General features: G+C 35.4%; 1 protein-coding gene across 3 annotated transcripts in view; it reads right to left on the bottom strand.

Moving 5' to 3' along the window:
• Nucleotides 1-19,131, bottom strand: part of LOC127946807 (talin-2) — a 158,013-nt gene that overhangs the window by 43,485 nt on the left and 95,397 nt on the right. For all 3 annotated transcript variants that reach the window (XM_052543575.1, XM_052543577.1, XM_052543576.1), the window contains exons 11-19: nt 17,647-17,748; nt 17,387-17,463; nt 14,830-15,013; nt 14,449-14,562; nt 14,139-14,247; nt 8,629-8,837; nt 8,242-8,340; nt 6,841-7,008; nt 3,314-3,608 (exon numbers count right to left, since the gene is read on the bottom strand). In XM_052543575.1, the coding sequence (XP_052399535.1) occupies nt 3,314-3,608; nt 6,841-7,008; nt 8,242-8,340; nt 8,629-8,837; nt 14,139-14,247; nt 14,449-14,562; nt 14,830-15,013; nt 17,387-17,463; nt 17,647-17,748 (1,357 nt within the window). The remainder of the gene's footprint in view (nt 1-3,313; nt 3,609-6,840; nt 7,009-8,241; nt 8,341-8,628; nt 8,838-14,138; nt 14,248-14,448; nt 14,563-14,829; nt 15,014-17,386; nt 17,464-17,646; nt 17,749-19,131) is intronic.

The raw sequence follows: 19,131 nt of genomic DNA, 5'->3' as shown, positions 1-19,131 counted from the left end.
GATGTGTGTGAATCTGGCTCCGCTGAAGCTGCTCTCTTTGAGAAAAAATCTTTCTGCATTCTCTCTGTATATCGCTTCAGGAATAGAAGCGCTTAAATGGTTATGCATACATGTGACCTGAAGTACATCACTGATCAAGAGCCCTTTCAAAAGCGTGCCTACTCGTTTTCCATAAATGGACTCTGTGTTTCCCAAACACCTACATAGATCCAGAAATACAAGCGTTGACAACATTATCAGGGGAGAGAGGTGTGGTTAAAGGGTGTTTCACCTCTCAATACGTAGGATGGATTCAGAAAATAATGATAGTAAGCTTGTTAAATCAGCATTAAACAGCATTCACCCATTTTACCTTCTCTATTTCGGAGTTAAATAATAAAAACTTGATTTGATTCACTCTGAGATGAAAAGTCTTGTCATAACAGAATGGAGTCAGAGCTGAATGCAAATTTGCGGATGAATGTGGACAATGAACTTGCTTCTGAAATACCGCCATGTTTGAGTTTTTCATGGATTTTGACTTGGATGTGGAGATAGAAGGTCAGGTTCATCTTTGGAAACATCTCAATTGTTTAAAATGGTAACACTTCTTTTATAAATGCATCATACTTGCAGTTATTGCCGTTATTTGCAGTAAATTAGTGCATTACATTAACTACAACAGTAGCCTAAAACGATGCTTAAATAGCTGTTTAGCTGATGTTGCTGATATTCACATTTCTGAACTTCTTTAATTTTGGATCTACTGATTAATGTCACCATTTGGTGTGCTGTAAACAGCCAACAAATGATATTTACAGGCAAAGTCGATAACTTATAATATATTTGGATAATTACCATTTTTATTTTGTAAGTATGACAAATGTTTAGCTTAAAAGTTCAAAAGTATGCAAATAAATTTGCTAAAATTTTTAATGCAAAAAAACTTTTCAGAAATAAAATGGCATAAACAACAATAGTAATAATAATGATAATTAGTAAAGAAATGTTTTTTATTATGTTATTAATAATATAAAGATATAATTGTTTATATAAATGTTAGTATAATAAAAATATTTTAATCTATTATTATTCTTTTTTAAATCCAGTCTGAAAAACACTAAGGATTTAATAGCTCTTAAGACTCTAATTATATATATATATATATATATATATATATATATATATATATATATATATATATATATATATATATATATTACTCAAAATAATTTATTGTATTTATTGTAATCTAAATTATTTAGTTATTCAAAAAGCATACATTTTAATTTGGTTTTGCATATCGGCTAAAGAAAAAAAAATATTGTTATCATTCATAAAGCAATATCTACCAATTGCCATATAAACTATATAAATTTCAGAGACAGAGAAACACTACATGAAAGGGTACATAAAGCAATTTTTTCTTAATCTGAAAAACATGTACATTTCTTCTGAATCGTGCACAATGCAAACCATAAAGTGTAAATTTCTTGTTGACTTTTATGCTACACAAATCTTTGATGATGATGATTTATTGGCCCATGCCGTTAATCATGTTCCATGTTTAACTTGAACAGTTGCAGTCATCTCCACTGGCATCTTTTGCCATGTGTTTTCCTTTAAGAAGTTCAAAGACAGGGCGTGCATGATTGAGAGCAGATTTGATGCTCTGTAGTGGTTTTATATGACATGTTTTCAACAACCTCGTGGACACAGAATCTTTTGAGGATTCTTAAGACTTACGGCCGTAGCATAACAAACATCTTTAGTTTTGAAAACAGCCCAGAAACACAGCACGGACCGCAGACAAAATAACTTTTAAAGGACCTCACTGAGTCAAAATAAGCTGGGGGTCAAATTCTCCTAGAAAAACAACAGACAAGATACAAAGGCTGAGCTAAGCTAGCAAGCTAGATATTTGTCAGAGCATCATAATGGAGAATTAATGTTGCTTGTGGGTCACCTGAATTAGGGCTGTAAGCGAGTGGGATGTAAGAACACAATTGAGAGCTTCAAAATGAGGCCAGGAACACCATACAAATTGTGCAATTCTGAATATGGAAAAGCTAATCCTATTGTGTCACAGCACAGATGCTTTGTTTAGACGATGTGCCTGAAAGATATTAAAGCTTGTGTATTACTGTATGCTTTTTTGATTTTGAATTCCATTTATTAAATTCTCTGTAGCCCGGAATTGTTTTACATCCTGTGTTACGAGCCCATCTATCGCATTTAGCAGCGCTTTCTAAGTCAAAAATCATAATTTATATAGCTTTTTTTAGGTTATGGGATTTGAACAATCCCTTAACCAAAAGTAAAAACATTAGTGCACAATTCATCCTGCAATGTGCATGATAGCTCATGATGGCTGGTTGAGAAGAGTTGTGCTATTACTTAGTTTTCAACCATATGGTTTTTAGTGGAGAACGTGGGCAAAGCTACATGAAATGACATTAGGTCGCATCTATAGACCAGTTAGACTAGAAGGTGGGCACTTAACTTAAACTCCCCTAGCATCCTTCAATCAATCACCTTTAATCACACTTTAACATCTTTAACTTAACATTACTCTTAACATTCCATGTCTGCAATAACGGGATGTAAAATTGAACAAAAGTTTAAAAATTACACAGAGAAAGCATTTTTGAATGAACATTGTGTGAAATAAAGTTACATTTTATTACTTTTCATTTTAGTATGTTATTAAACAATTATTTACTATCATTAAATTATGTCATACCACACACTACCATGCAAATGTTTGGTGTCCGTAAGTTTTCATTTAAGGAATCATATTAATTAAATAAAAAATGCTATAATATCTATATATAATAAAATATTTTTATGTGGCAAAAATGCATTAAGATGCATTTAATAAAACATTTCTATAAATGTACTTTTGAACTTTCTATTCATTTAACAATTCAGTTTTTTAAATATATATGTCTGTATATTTATTAATAAGTATTTTATTTTAATACATAGATCAACTAAATTAAAGTGAAAAATATTGCCTTAGCAACTAGCTAAAAAAAAAGGAAAATATTTTTCTTCATTTCATAATTTTTATTTCAAATAAAGTGTTCAAATTAATAAATTAGAGTAATATTTTAGTTAACTATAATAACCCTGAGCAGCACAACTGTTTTTAACACTGATAATATTAAAGAATGTTTCTTGAGCAAAAAGTAGGCAAAGAAAACTATAAAATTGGAATTTGGAGGTGTCTCTCAACTTAACTCCAACTAGCAAACACCACAAAACACCTCATCAAACAGATTGCAAAAATTCTGCAACATTTTCGGAAACTATCGGTTTAGGACAGTCTCACCTGCATCCCCCATTGAGGTGAAAATGTTCTCCGTTACGGTCATGATGGTGTCAGTGGCCTGGTCGTAGCGTCCGATTGGTTCGCCGCAGCTGGCGTAGTGGCGCACGTGCTGCAGCAGGTCACTGAGAGCCTGGCTGACCGCACCAGCAGCCATGTTCACCTGTCGGAGCGGCTCGCCCTCCTCGGAGGCGGCATGACACGCCTTCACACAGCCCTCCACCGATCGCTCCACCAGACGTCCTGCCTCCACCAGCTGCTCCTGACACACCGGGGAGGAGATGGTGGGGCTCACCACCTATGACAATAGCACGTACACCGAAATAGATGGAAGACATCAGGTTCAGAATCGCGACAGATTATTTTAGGCATCAAATGTAAGGGAGCGTGTTTTTTAGAGCAGAACTGAAATAGTCTCAGGGAATGACACATTGTAAACAAGTAAAGCTAAATTAAAGTACCCCTATTATGCCATTTCCAATATTGCCTTTCATGCAGTGTGTAATGTAGCAGTGTATGAATGTAAACGATCTGCAAAGGTGTAAAACCGAAAGTGCACAAATAAAATTATTGTCTCCCAAAAGAAAAAAAAAAATCTCTGAACACCTTAAACGAGTCGTCAGTAATCGAATCCCACTTTTGCGACGGCTACATGTCACATGGTAACACATGTGCATCATGTTCACGTCACTTCCGAAAGATGAGGCTGTCGAGAATCAGTGGTTAAAATGAATTCTGTGTTTCCGACATGTGCTGTACGCGGTAGACCAATTACAATAGGCTGGGCCATCTGACCAATCAGAGCAGCGTAAGCTCACGGAGAGGAGGGGTTTAGAGAAACTGAAACTCAGAACTGATTTGAAAAAAAGAAATTGTGAATCGTGGTGAAATTAGATGACATTAAATGCATATTTTAAGGAAAACTAAAGCCTTTTTTTTTAAACCTTACATGCATGTAAAACTATTGTAGGCAGTTGTGGCCTAATGGTTAGAGAGTCCGACGTGTAACCCAAAGGTCCCAGGTTCGAGTCTCGGTACCGGCTGGGATTGTAGGTGGGGGGAGTGAATGACCAGCGCTCTCTTCCACCTTCATTACCACGACTGAGGTGAGACCCTTGATCAAGGCACCAATACCCCAACTGCGCCCGGGTGTGTGTTCAATACTCACTGCTGGGTGTGTGCACTTGGATAGGTTAAATACGTCACGTCATCAAAACAATATTAGGAACCTTAAAGAGCCAGTAAGATGAAAATTCTAAGCTTCCTATCACTGTTTATAAGTCCTGTACAATAGGTTTAAATCCATCCAAGGTTAAAAAACATTGTCATTTTGTCAAAATATCATTTTAAAATTACCTCAATTCTCAGAGATCCCCAAACGGTTCGCGGAAGCTGTTCAAAAGATTCAGTTTCCTTAAACCCCACATTTCGGTAGCATACTGTGTTCTGATTGGTCAACTAACATAGTTTTGATTGGTTGTTCCGCACACAACTTCACGGTAAACAATGCGTTACCATCTTTTTGGGGTGAATTATGTCTTATTCCTCTCATCGCGAAGGAAACAGTAAAATAAAAAACTTGAACAGTCTCGCTGCTTTTTCTTCTGTGTGGGTGTATTCAAGCCGCGCGCTTCAGTTTGAATCTGAATAGCGCGTTCAGTGCGGGGGTGTGGTCACATTAGATCGTGGTCACATTAGATATAAAGAAGGGAGACGTAAAAAACGGAAATCGCGTTGTTTTCATATGGATTACTTTATCACAGAATATCTGGGATATTTTCGGCAGCACTTGTTTAGTTTTAAAGTAAACATGTCAAGCTTTCTATAGATATCTCTCTCATGTCTCTTCGTTGAGTATTCACGGAGTTACACTTCATTTTAATGACGTATTTGTACATGACGATCAGCGCAGACAAAGGCTGCAGACAGCACACATACTGATAAGACGCTCGGGAGAAAACAAACACATAACTTCATAATCATACTTCGCGTTGTGATTCGGAGATGCTCGTTGGTCTAAATAAAGTTGGTAATGAACCCTCTTTCATGGCCAAACGCTTTGAAAATCCCGCTGTACTCACCGAGAATAGAAAAGCAGTCATCAGTGAAATGTTGGGAACACAACAAAAGGGATTTGTTGTACTGCTCTGGTATTGTGGTAAAAATGAATTTTAGCCATTGGTTCTTCTGATCTTCATTCTTTGGCAGTGAAAATAAAACAAACTTGCCTTTACAATTAAAAACACACTGTCTCCTCGACATGATGCGCTCACACCAACCAGAGCGTCTGTGTGGGGGGTGGGGCAGGTCAGAGTTCCGTTTCTCCCCAGACGGTAGGCGGAGATTATTATGCAAAGTGTTCCTAGTGACGTACATAGAGATGGGCAAAAGATTTGAAATCTATAACGACTCGTTTCAGCGATTCAGAGTCGACTCCTTACTTTAGAAGCCAATAACTTTATAAATTGTGTACTTTTTGGTTTAATTACTTTGCACATTGTTTACACTGATGGACAGCTACATCATACACTGTAATACAGGTAATTTTTGATTTCCCATCTGTGTGGCTCTTTAAAAATGGCATATTATGGACTCTTTAAGCAGTGGTATTGCTGATTCATCAGTCAGTATTGGATGAAAAAGTCTATAGTTCCTTATTCTAAATGATTATTAACCAATAACATTTGGTAACTCACGAGCTGTTTTCTGATCTTTCAAACACCTATTCAAATTAATGTTTCTCAGATGTCTTACTTTTTAAATGATATCCCAATGCTTCACTCAATCCAGTGTTGATTCACTCAACCTTGGTAAAAATTATGAAGCAAACAGTTTCTTAACTCAAGTACAGGATACTATCACTACATTTCTTGTAGTACATTATAGATTTATGACTTTTTTGCGGTTTAAATCCCATCTGCTTTTAAAAATAGTATTAAATCAATAAAGCCATACCAATAATCTTATTTACTTCCTTTAATTGTTCACAACTACATAATGATAATAAAATATAGGTATATTTTATATAATAATAATAATAATAATAATATAAAAACATAATACTTTACGTAATGTTATTATTATTATATACAAATATTTTAATTTATGTTTATTTTATCCATTCTGAATAAATACTAAATATTTAATATCCCTTAATGCTCAATATTATATTATATTGTACAAAATGTATTTCTATTTAATATTTGAATATAGTCAAGTTTTTTAGGTTATTTTGGATGAATGTTTTGTCAAGTGCTCATTTTACTATATTAAGCAAAGCTATCATTAAATTATGTGATATACCATACACTACTATTCAAAAGTTTGGATATAAAAATATATATTATTTTTTATTCATTAAAGATGCATTAAATTGTTTAAAATGACAAAAAAAAATATTTATAATTTTATCCCCAGACAAATGTGTTTTAGTGTATTCCAGATATCTTTGAAAAAAAAACAAGTTTAAAAAGTCGTCAGTAATATATATAAATTATAAGTAGCATTCACCCGCAAACTCTGAAAAGTACCTTTGTACAGGCCACCAGCTGTGAGGTGGAGAGCGCGCACTGCGTGGCGGCGGTAATGACTCGGTTCTGCAGCGCCGTGTCCTCGGCCACCTGCGCCACGTTCTTGGCTTTCAGCACTAGCATGGCAGCAGCGTTAGCTACGGCTTTAGCCAGGTTCATCATAATGTCCTGAAACACATTCGTCATTCAAGAAACACACTGTGAAGCAACCTGGCCCAGACTAATGAATGAAATAAACGCAAGGATAGAGTTTAACAGAATAAAATAGAGGGCAATAAAAGGCTCTCAGAGGCTAACTGACTGAGACAGCATCAGCTGAACCACACTGAATCAAATGTTACGTGTCGAAAATGGGCGCTAAAGTGTTTACAACAAGATAAAACTGCTTTGCCAAGAAATAATGACACATGTGATTAACTGCGGGATTTGACACGAACCAAGAGCACCCATTCATTTTTGATCCATTTGAACCATTCAAGACAGCCCAACAATACACTTTGATTAAATTTTCAAGTTGGCTTTCCCACACTTTTTCTTGAACTTCCTATAGATTAATATATATATTCCTGTTAGCACACGTACGTCTGCAAGATGTCTGTTAAAGATCGTTACATCTGGAAAGCATCTGCTATGCACAACATTTGTTCAATATCTTCCAGATCTCAGTTTTTACATGCATTCATACATAAACTTCATAAATACATTTTCTGCCAATGAGCAAACTCTAAAAAATACATCTTTGAGGTGTAAATACACACATCAAATAGACGTCTCTGAGATGTATGTGTGCTGTCAGGGAACTATCTATTCTGTAATAAACTTACAAATATTGTTTTTATACTTATAACCAATGACTTTAGGTCAATAGCTTTATACAGTACTCAATTTTCACTTAATTACATCATTCACAATGGTATTCACCAATTTATTCTCTCATAAAACAATTTAAACAATTGAATTCATTCCGAATATCAGTGAAAATATCAAATGTTCAACCACTTTTTATGTTCTAAAGGAAATGGACAAATAATTAAAAGTAACAAATTAGTCAAAAATAAAAAAATTGTTTTATATATATATATATATATATATATATATATATATATATATATATATTTTTTTTTTTTTTTTTTAATATAATAAAATACTACATATTACTGTTTTTTTTATTATTATTAATGTATCCTTGGTGAGCATAAGAGACTTGCAAAAACTAATTAAATGACTTAATTAGAAGAAAAAAAAATGAAATGAAATAAAGAAATAAAGAGATTAACAACTCATACAGTCATACAGGTTTGAATATACATATACATTTTTGCTTTGAATCAATTTTCTAAACTGGGAAGATACTTCTGCATCCACTATTGTATTGTGCTCTTTTCCAGAAAAAAGACACACCTGGAATCTCTCGTCAGTTTCTCCTTCTCCCATTTGTTTCAAAAGATCTCCGCTGGCCTGGCCGATGCTGCCCGCCGCCGTCAACACCGTCTGTCTGGGCTGTGGGGTGATATTAGCACATAAGAAATGACCCTCGTACCGCCATCGTAACGTCTCAGAACTCAACACACAGCTAATCACATCCTGTCTATCAGCTCTGCACCCCACTACAATTACCCTTTGTAGCGCAAGCCAAACAAGTAAACAGATTGTGACTGCACTCCGCAAACCAGGAAGGAAAAACACAGCTTAACAAGTTCATTATCAAGTCCGGCTGTAAACAGGAGTGCGTTATTGGTGGATTAGATGTGAAGGGTGTCGAATGGTTCGGGGGTTTGCATTCATCACCTCTCCAGAAGCTGGTTCCACGGCTCTGAGCAGGTCAGAAACAGCCCCCGTGAGGGTCCGGGCTGCCCCCATTAGATTCTGCCCGCTGCCCACCTCGTCCTCCATCAGAGCCGCCAGGAGCTTCACCCCTTTGGACATCTCGGTCAGGTTGGAGGAGATGGTGGTGATGGCGCAGCCCACAGCGGTGTAATCCGTGTCTGTAGGGTCGCCTGAAAGGATGGACAAGGAGTGAGAGATTTAGAGTTATAGTTCACTTAAAAACAGAAACACACTAACAGTAATTATTCACACATTCTGGAAATAAAGGTGGCGGGAATTTTTTATTTTTTTGTTATATGTCTGTATTAAAAAGGCAGACACTTCTGTACTGCTGAGGATAATTACATATCTATTATTTAATGTGTCTTAAATACACACAATTAAATCATAATTTCGGCATTACTTCACAAGTGTTGTTATTGTTAAACTAAAACTATTCAAAATAGTTTTCCGTAATTGAAATAAGTCAAGCAAAATAAAATATTACTCTTAAATTATTATTTTTTTTTTATCCAAAACAAATATAAGAAATGTCTTCACAACTGAAATAGACAGTTTAAGTGGTAAAACTGCTACGACTAAAAACAAAACAAAAAAATAAAGCTCTCTCTCTCTATATATATATATATATATATATATATATAAAGACAAAATTACTGACACTTAACTTTAAATGACTAAATCTAAATTAAAAGTGAGAATAGGAAAATAATTCAATTATATCATAATTTCACACTTTCTGTATAACTTGACAAGTGCTGTAATTGTTAACTAAAACTATTTTAATCATTTTAAGTAATTGAAATAAAACTGAAATAAAATAATATATTACTTTTAGATGTTATGTTAATGTTAATCTAAAACAAAAATGAGTAATGATGTCTCGAAATAAATAAGTACTAAATAAAAAAAAATAAAAAAATATATATATATATATATAAAAACAAAGGCATATAGAAATAAAAAATAAAGATAAAAGATAAAATTACGTAAAAAAATTACTAAAACTTAAAACTAAATTTAGTTTTCAATTCATATATAAATGAATTCAACACTTAAATTAAAACTATAATTGTTTATAAATAATACTAAAATAACACTACAAAATTATGGCTATTCAATGACACAGTTATATTCTCAGTAACCTAACTAACCTTTTTTTTTATTTTACTTTCATGGCTTTAACACACACCACTCAGATCTGCGACATGTGCCATAACGTGATCATTATTAGGGATCTAATTTAAAAGAGATCCATATGATGCCAAACATAAATGCATTCCATCTCTGGTGCACACATCCACACCTCACATCATATCCTAACAAGCTCTTCAGGGCACGAGAACAGATGTAAAGCTCAGGCTAAAAAAAAACACAAAAAAAAAAACAGTAAAGTTAGAGCTGGGCTGCTGGTTAACAGGCAAATCTCTGCACTATCAAACAGATGGCATGAGGAGATTAAATCCGGCAAAAACCTGGTCTGGTCCGCATGGAAGCTCTCCAGAATGCGGGAAGGAATACACAAATCCTGCCAAGCAGTTCAGCTTCAGGACAACAAACTTCAACTTCATTAATATAAATATTTATTAGTGCAATTGGAGAGTGACTTATTATTTAGCAGTGAGAAGAAACATTTTTCCATCATCAACTGCTTGTGTAAACCAATAAAAGTAGGTATTGCAAAACTGTACGTGTCAATTTCTCCATTGTTTTATACACTAGTGATATTGGACAAATTATGTTTATTCAATTAGGGCAAGAAAATAATGTCCAACAACATATCACAGCAGAATTACCGTATGTAATTTTTAGGAAAATTATGATCATTTGCAACACAAGTTTCATTTCTAACAAATCGTTCGTCTTGCAAGGGTTAATTTCATATGTTATTCTTCCTAAATACATTCTAAAATAATAACTGTATTTTATTTCCGAATCAACTTATTGATTCAGATTCTTTCAATTTCCATACCTGCCAACCTTGAAGAAATTTTATGAGTACTACACCCCCCCCCCCACACACACACACACGCAACACCGTTGCACACACATCTGTGAGAAACCTATGAGATACCTAACACTATAATACATATTATACACATAATATCCTTTCACCAATTAAGATTTATTAGTTACTCCATAACATATACATGTAGACCATAAATGTTATTCAATTTCTGCAATCACTCCGAACATTTTGTACTGGAGGCATAGCCCATGGAAACTTAGTCCACCTGAAAATCTTGTCAGAAATAAAAGCAAACTGAGGACATTCTTTCTAAATAAATAAATCAAAACATTAAATAAATGTGCAAAACCAGCAGTTATCAATATCAAAATCAGTTTGCTAAACAACAAACAACATTTTTTATAATTTTCAATGCAAATGTTTAAACTTTTGCATTGTTTAACTTGTTAAAGGTTGCAGATTTGGCTTTTTTTAAGTAGTGCATCAGTGAAAGTCTCTTTGTAACAAATGCTGCCTTTGGAGGCAATCATGACTTTTCTTGTCACCAGAAAACTAAACATCTCTGTGCTCATATTAATAGATTATTATTAATGTTGAAAAGAGCTGAGAATATTTTTTTTTCAGGTTTTTTCGGGGGAATTAATTGAAAGAACAGCATTGTTTGTTACATTTGTTACAGTTACATTTATTTGTTACATTTATATTATTTACATCAAGCTTTTGAATGGTATAGTATTGCATATTGTTATTGAAACTTCATAATGTTTCACTTGATTATACATTTATTCAGGAATTATAGTTTGGAAAAAGTCTAACTAGTAAAATGTTTATACGTTATATGAAAACTAGTACAAGTATATAAATAAATAATTAGAGACTTACTCATGTTTATTATCTCTGCTGAATAAAGTGCTTCATTCTTTTTTTCTGAGGAAATCCAAATCTCATATACTCAAACACATCACATTTTGGGGCGACTTATATCTTATTCCTCTCATCGCGAAGCAAACAGTAAAATAAAAATAAAAACTTTATTTAACATTATAATCTGAATAGAGCGTTCAGTGCGGGGGCGTGGTCGAATTAGAACATAATGAAGGGAGACGTGAAAAACGGACAAGACATCGCGACGTTTTCATATGGATTACTTTATCACAGAATATTTGTTTTCGGCGGCACTTGTCTAGTTTAAAAGTAGACATGTCAATCTTTCTATAGATATATCTCTCGTGTCTCTTCATTGAGTATTCACTGAGTTACAGTTCATTTTAATGACGTGTTTGTACATGACGATCAGCGCAGACAAAGGCTGCAGACAGCACACCTTGTTTGTTATCTTTATTTTATAAGTGCACAAAGTTTTGTTGTTATTATGTCTGTATACAAATAAGAGTAGACCCTTTACAGATTAGATTTTGCTCTTATCTGTACGATCAAAACTGAAAGCATAATTTAAGTTCTTTTCAGGGTTATCTGGAGAAAATGACTCTTAAAGGGTTAGTTCGCCCAAAAATGAAAATTATGTCATTAATAACTCACCCTTATGCTGTTCCAAACATGTAAGGCGTATACGCGTTAACCGACTCAAGAGGGTTGAACAGAACACTTCAAAACGAAAGAAAACAGACTGCTCTCTGCTTATGTAACGTTAATCCGTATGAAATGTGCATTTCTCTGGCGCGTTCATTACTGCGAAGATCGCGAGACAGCATCGTCAACTTTATCTTTGTAGTCGACACGACATTGATACAGAAAACACTTGTTTATTAATAATTATATTCATAAAATATAAAATATTCATAATCATTACTTTTGCCGGTTCTTTGTGACAGCTTTTAGGTGCGTTATTGGCAGAGCCACCCTTACATGTTAGCCTACATGAACGCGTGAACTGAACTAAGCTCGTCACTGCTGGACTACTTGTTATGATGTCATGTCAATGTAATTTTTAATGTCCATAAATTCAATTAGGCTAAACATAGCCTAACTGTTACCTTTATCTTATGTTAATCAGCACCTGGCCTGTCTAAAACCTCCTAGATTTCAAGCCATTCCACCACTTTTCTAACTGCCAACTAAGCTTGTGGATAGGAGGGGCAGGTGGGCGGTGGGTTAACATGCAGCGCTCTGATTGGCCGAAAGCTTTTCACTCCACTTACACGCTGTGGATCAGCGGCAGAATCAGCATCATAGATTACATAGAAACTGAAATCGGCGAGATTTCAGAGCAGCGAATCGTACAAGCGTACTTATGGGTCAAAATGCGTGCAGAGTACGAAAAATGTGTACATGTTGGCAGGTCTGAATTTCCAGTTTCAATTCCGAAGCGTTTAAGTCAAATATTTATTTACATGTATGCATTTATTAGACATTTTTATCCAAAGTGACTTACAGTGCATTCAGGCTATACTTTTTTTTATTTTTATTAATAAAAACTGGACTTGATTAAGAGCTGTTTGTGTGCAAAACAAAGTGCATGATTCTGGATAAATGTAGATTTTTTATTAATTTTTTTTTTTTTATGGTGGTTGTGGTTCTCTCATAATTCGGAAGAAATAAAGCATTAGACAACTAAACAACATCACATTTAATTTATAAAAGGATGATTTACTTTTTTGATTACTGGATAAATTTCGTTTTTGAATTAATCTCTTGAATGAATGATTCAAAAACAATTTCATTTTTCCAGGCTTGTTGCGCCACCTACTGGTGTAACAACGACCTCACTCTTATCACTAATGTTATATTTAGCTTTTACAGCTTCTGATGGCAAGTGTAGCCAAACATTGGTGTCACAGTGTCTGGGTTGTGTTCCCTGCGTGACCACTAGATATCCTCTTTTCCCACGGTGTCTGTCACTTCATTAATCACATTCCTCATGTCCCTGCTTAATTATTGCACCCAGCTGTCACTAGTTACCAATCATCACACTCTGTCAGTTTCCCATTAGCGTTTGTCTCTCCTTGTGTATTTAACCTGGTCTATCTTAGTATGTGTCACGGAGTCCTTGTTTGATATTCACGTCCATCTCAAGTCTTGCTCTTGCTTTGTGTCCTTGTCAGTTTATGTTCTGGATTGATGTTTTGGTTTTGACCCCTGCATTGACTGTTTTCTCTTTTGGATTTACCCTGAATAAATGACATAAATGACCCTGAATAAATGACATACCCGCACTTGGATCTCTCACCGTGTTTCCTTGTATCCCGGCCGTGACAATTGGAGTGCTTAGATTAGCGAAGAAGGTTTTAACTTTCCAACAAGTATCCAATTCCTGACCTAAAGTATCCGATTCTGGAATTGGAATCGATTTTCAGTACCCAACCCTACTTGGATGTTGTGTCCGATATTTAATGCAATGACGCAACAACTGAAGACTAATTTTTATCTAAAAATAGTTATAAATTATTTCACACAATAAATATTGACATGTTTTACATTTTTCATAATATATATATTTTTTTGGACATGGTTCATTTGGATAATTTCTGATTTGGTTACATACCGGCAGTGAGGTTGACCACCGACGCGGTTCCAGCCGTAATGGCGTCCACCTGTGAGTGAATCTCGTGTTTGGATTCGTCCACCTTGTTTTGAACCCACATTCTGGATGCCTTTTTGGAGAAAAGAGACGAGTGTGAATACTAGCGTATTCATGTCAGTTTTCTCAGCTTTTTAAATCAAGGTTATCTAAGAGCAGGTTGATGATCAATGACAATCTCTGCACTTATAGTCAATTAATGAACAATTATTGTACACCAATGTCATAATGCATAAATGTAATGTCACAATAACAAAAACCTTATATTTCTTACCATGTCTTGTCCCAGTGGTGGAAGATTGTCTACCTCTCCCAGGTCAGCTTGTGCCTGCTGGACAGCCTGCATACTGGTGTTGATAGTTCCCATCAGTGCTTGCTGGGCCAGACTCTGTTGGCAAAGGAAGTAATCATTTAGAAGACGCTACGGAGAAGTTTTGATAAATGTTATTTAACCATCATTTTTAATAATAAACCTAGTCGCCCTTAACATATAACCAGAAAGCAAGAAACACCCAATTATCAAAATTAAAAGTCTAATTTACAATACGTCTGGCACAATTAACAAAGAAGATTTAGTTAACAGATGGAGCCGTGAAAGCAGAACCGTATGTGATGCGATCGTGATGAAAACATCAGTGCAGTTACACATTCTCACCAGAGGGGGCATGTGTCCTCTGTGCATCTGTCCCATGGTGATCTGCTGTTGAGCCGAGGGCATGGTGCCCGTGTTGAACGTGTCAGGCCCTCCTATTGACCCCGAGCGCATGATCCCAGGCAGCGCCACCGACCCGTGCTCGATTCGACCCACCCGATTAAACTGCTGCTGGAGGATGGTGGACCTATGAAGAAGTAATGGCTCATTATCGAACGCTGTGCAGGATGCATTCACCCTTATATCTGAATTATGGTTGCTGTTTTTGTTACGGTAATTACTGACAGCCATTCAAATCAGTTAAGTGACTCTTCCCTATTCGCACCAGGAAAACAGACGCTTCAGGCACTATTACTTAATTACCGCTCATTGTGAGAGGCCTCAATTTTTGGATTATAGTGCTAGGAGTAGCATAAGCAAGTTGGCACAAGGACAGACGCAGGCACCGATGCCTGACGTCTCCTCTCTCTCCTTCACAGAAAAGTGGGATGCCGTCGCACATAACAACACTTTTCAGGCAGAGCTCTGAAGAGGACCTGACCCATCTGTATATGCCATTCTGACAGAACCAGAGCCCAGACTGGATAAAAGTGCAGTTGGAATTAGGTACAGGACCACATATTGAATATTCACAATATATTTATGAGAATTTTGTTAGCGCTGTACAATTGGACAAACCAGCCTGGTCTGACCATTTGCCAATGGTCTCCAGTGAAAATGCTTCCCTTTTACATTTCTCTAATTTAATAAAAAAAAATTAAAAAAAAAACGGTGGAACATGTTACCGTTGTCTGGAAAACCTTAAAATATCAACCCTGTTACCATATTTTTGTTTAGTAAGAATCTGCTTAATTAAAAGGTGGATATCTATAGCAATATCAAAATTAAATTCGACTTTTAAGAAACTTGTCATTTCACAACCGTGACCACAAAGCTTGTAATTTCAAATTAAAATGTAAAACAGTCAACCCTGTTAGCGTGTTTTTTTTTTTTTATAGTAAACTTCAGATAATTTAAAAGTGGATATTTGTAAAAATGTCAGCATTAAATTCTCTTGTAGTTTGATTTTGACTGAGCACAAGCCTTGTAATGTAAAAGAAAAAAGAAAAAAAAAAGATTCAACCCTGTTGAAATTATTTTCTACAATAAATAATTGTTTATTCACAGATATATTTCACAGCAGAAATACCAGCATTCTCTTTCTAGACCCAGAGTAAAAGGCTTGTAAAGTCAAATTAAACTATAAAACTCTCAACCCTGTTATTGCTTATCTTTGTACCTTTCAGAATCCATTATGATATCCTAAATGTAATTGATATGGCATAATGCAATTTATTAAACCTTATTTGTTTGGAAGAATGTTTTAAAATGTACAGGAATGTACTTTAAAAATCAACTTAAACTGTAAAAGACAGCTGTTACTCAGGATGACCCAAATACATAAAAACCTAAACAGATTTATGAGCGGCTGAGAAATAGATGTAAGATGGGAAATATTCACACATTCACCATCTCTTGCTTTCAGGAACATGATATATTAAATTAGATTTTGCTGATGAGGTAGCACTTTTTGTGGAAATAATAACCTCGCTCTCTTGCCCTCAGCACCATTCGCATCAAGGCTAAAAGAAGAGAAAAATGTGTCTCCATCTCCTTGTGATTAAAAAAGCCAGCGTGCAGCCAGAGCATCTCCTCCAACGTCATTAGACACGTCAGTTCCACTATCAGTTGAATACAAATGAAACAGTGATTCAACAAAAAAATGTTTTAGGTGTGTAATAACATTGCAATTACAAGTGTGACGAGATGGTTGCTGCCTGAAACAGACACAGATTTATCCAGCATGGTGGATTCCTCATCACAGTCCAAACCAAACTGATCCTTATTAATATTTTGGTGTTCATTTAGTGAAACACATGCCTGAATCATTTTGCTACATTTGTCATTATGCATCTTAAAAACCTTCCTGTTAGCGTATTGTTGTTGTTGTTTTTTAATGAAAAATCGACTAAATGGAAAAGACGAGATCTGTAGAAATATCAGAATTAAGTTATTCTTTAAAGACTCATGTCGCAGTTTCACAATCTTGAGCATAAGGCTTGTAATGACAAATTAAACAATAAAACAGTCAACCCCGTTACCATTATTTGGATTAGTAAGCAAGTAATAAACGAAAACTGGATATATATGGAAATATAAGTATTAGGTTCTCTTTCTATTGTCACGACCTTGAGCAGAAGGCTTGCAAAGTCAAAAGAAACTGTAAAACAGTCAACCCTGTTACCTTGATTTTGTATAGGAAGCAAATAATTACTGAAAACTGGATAGTTGAACAAATATAAGCATTATGTTCGCTTCCTAGTGTAATGAACCTGAGCAAAAGGCTTGCACAATCAAATGAAACTGAAACAGTCAACCCTGTTACCGTGATTTTGTGCTTCAGATAAATGAAAAGTGGACATTCAAAGTAATATCAACACAACACAATTATAAGTGTGACAAAATGACTCCTGCCTGAAAACAAGGTATCATGGGACAAGAATAAGAGATCTCCACTGACTTTTTCGGGGATACAGATTCTTCCAGCATGGTGGATTCCTCATCACCATCCAAACCAAACCGATCTTTACTCTGTTTCTATAAAACAAGGTGAGGAAAAAGTTTAAGTAAATAAATAGCACCATAAATAAGCAACATCCACAGGATGTATAATTTTGTGATAGTTCACCCAAAACCGAAAACTCTGATTAATATTCTCTTGATAACATTTTGGGTGAACCGCCCCTTTAATTCACATGTGTTGAAGAGCCAGTGACTTGCTTTCTTAAGGATGATGTCAATGTATCCAGCGATGAGTTGAGAGATCTGCTCCCCTTCTGTGGTCTGGACAGAGTAATAGCTCTCCTGGTACTCACCGAAATCCTGCACGAGGACACACACACACAAATATAACAGATATGAGAAGTACACATCTCAAGGCTGTCTTCTTGTACATAGTGGATGTGCTTAATCTGTTCTCGCTGACAGGAAGTCAGCCAACTGTCCTTGGAGCAGAAGTGCTATACAGTACATAAGATGCTAAAAGTGGCTCTAAATGGTGGAGCAGAACTGCGCATCACACGGCAAGGTTAAAATACTTAAGTAGTAGAGGACTGTGGCATTTTATCAAGGTAAAAAACAACTATTATTATAGTAAAGTCAAAACGACATTGTTTTACAATATAAATGTATGAAAACCGACATTACGAATAGTCAGGGCAGTCGCAAGTGGGGTGAAAGGTGGTGAAGATTATAGGGGCCAATGGCCGAGGGGGGGCCCCCGGCGATCTCAACCGACTGGCTGAGGCTAGCCTAAAAAAACGATCAGAACAGTTTACAGGCTACTGCTGCGTGTCGTCACTCGTCATGAAACCTTATCATTTTCATGTGTTTTTAAGCCTGACCACTTTCCAATTTAAACATTCAAAAGAGTTTAAATCATTCAAACACAAGACGCGGAAAATCTCAACTCGCGCTCTGTGTTCGGGGCGCACGCATCTCACAGTCTCCTGCACCTGAACGAACAAATACAAATTGCAGTTTAAATAAACAGAAAAGGATGTGAAAAAGCCCATTTCAGCACCATGGTGTTCTGGTTTTCAGGCTCACGCAGAGAGAGGCGTCTCAAAACACTTTTTTAACACAGAACTTGCCTCTTTTTGCTCTTGTACCGACAAAAACAAAATACCTGTCTTGGAAAGTATGTTCGAAAAAACTGTCGGTTATGTCTTAAGTGAAAGTAAACGGTTAAGAAAAATATCGGATGTGTATTATATTGGATGCTTCATCATCTCTTAAAGTGACCGCGCCTAATTTAGCTACTAGCTGCTGTAATGTTGATCCAAGAAAATTAAAAAAAAATTATATATATATTTTAAGTTTTAATAGTAGGTGCAGGACACTATAATTCATTTAGGTAAGAGAGTATAGCAAAATAAAGCGAGCTGTGACATACCCAAAAAATCTTCATACATTGGACTACTTGTGAAATTGATAGAAAAAAAAAATGGGACCAAAAATAATTAAGACACTTTGACCTGACCATGTTTTGCTTACGTGTTTTTTTTTTTCCTGAATAATATTTTTCAATAAAGTCAGAGTAAACCTCATTTTACATACAGCACACAGTGAAAATGACATGAATATGACAGTGGGCAAATGCATAAAGCACAGCATCATTTTAAACCACAAGTTTAAAGTTTAAAGGATTCAATTCACACAGACTGACCATCATGCAGAGCACACGCGATCATGCTGGATATAAAT

The sequence above is a fragment of the Carassius gibelio genome, chromosome A25 (assembly GCF_023724105.1).
Source record: "Carassius gibelio isolate Cgi1373 ecotype wild population from Czech Republic chromosome A25, carGib1.2-hapl.c, whole genome shotgun sequence".
Taxonomy (NCBI): Eukaryota; Metazoa; Chordata; class Actinopteri; order Cypriniformes; family Cyprinidae; genus Carassius; species Carassius gibelio.
This window is presented reverse-complemented; position numbering and strand designations above follow the sequence as displayed.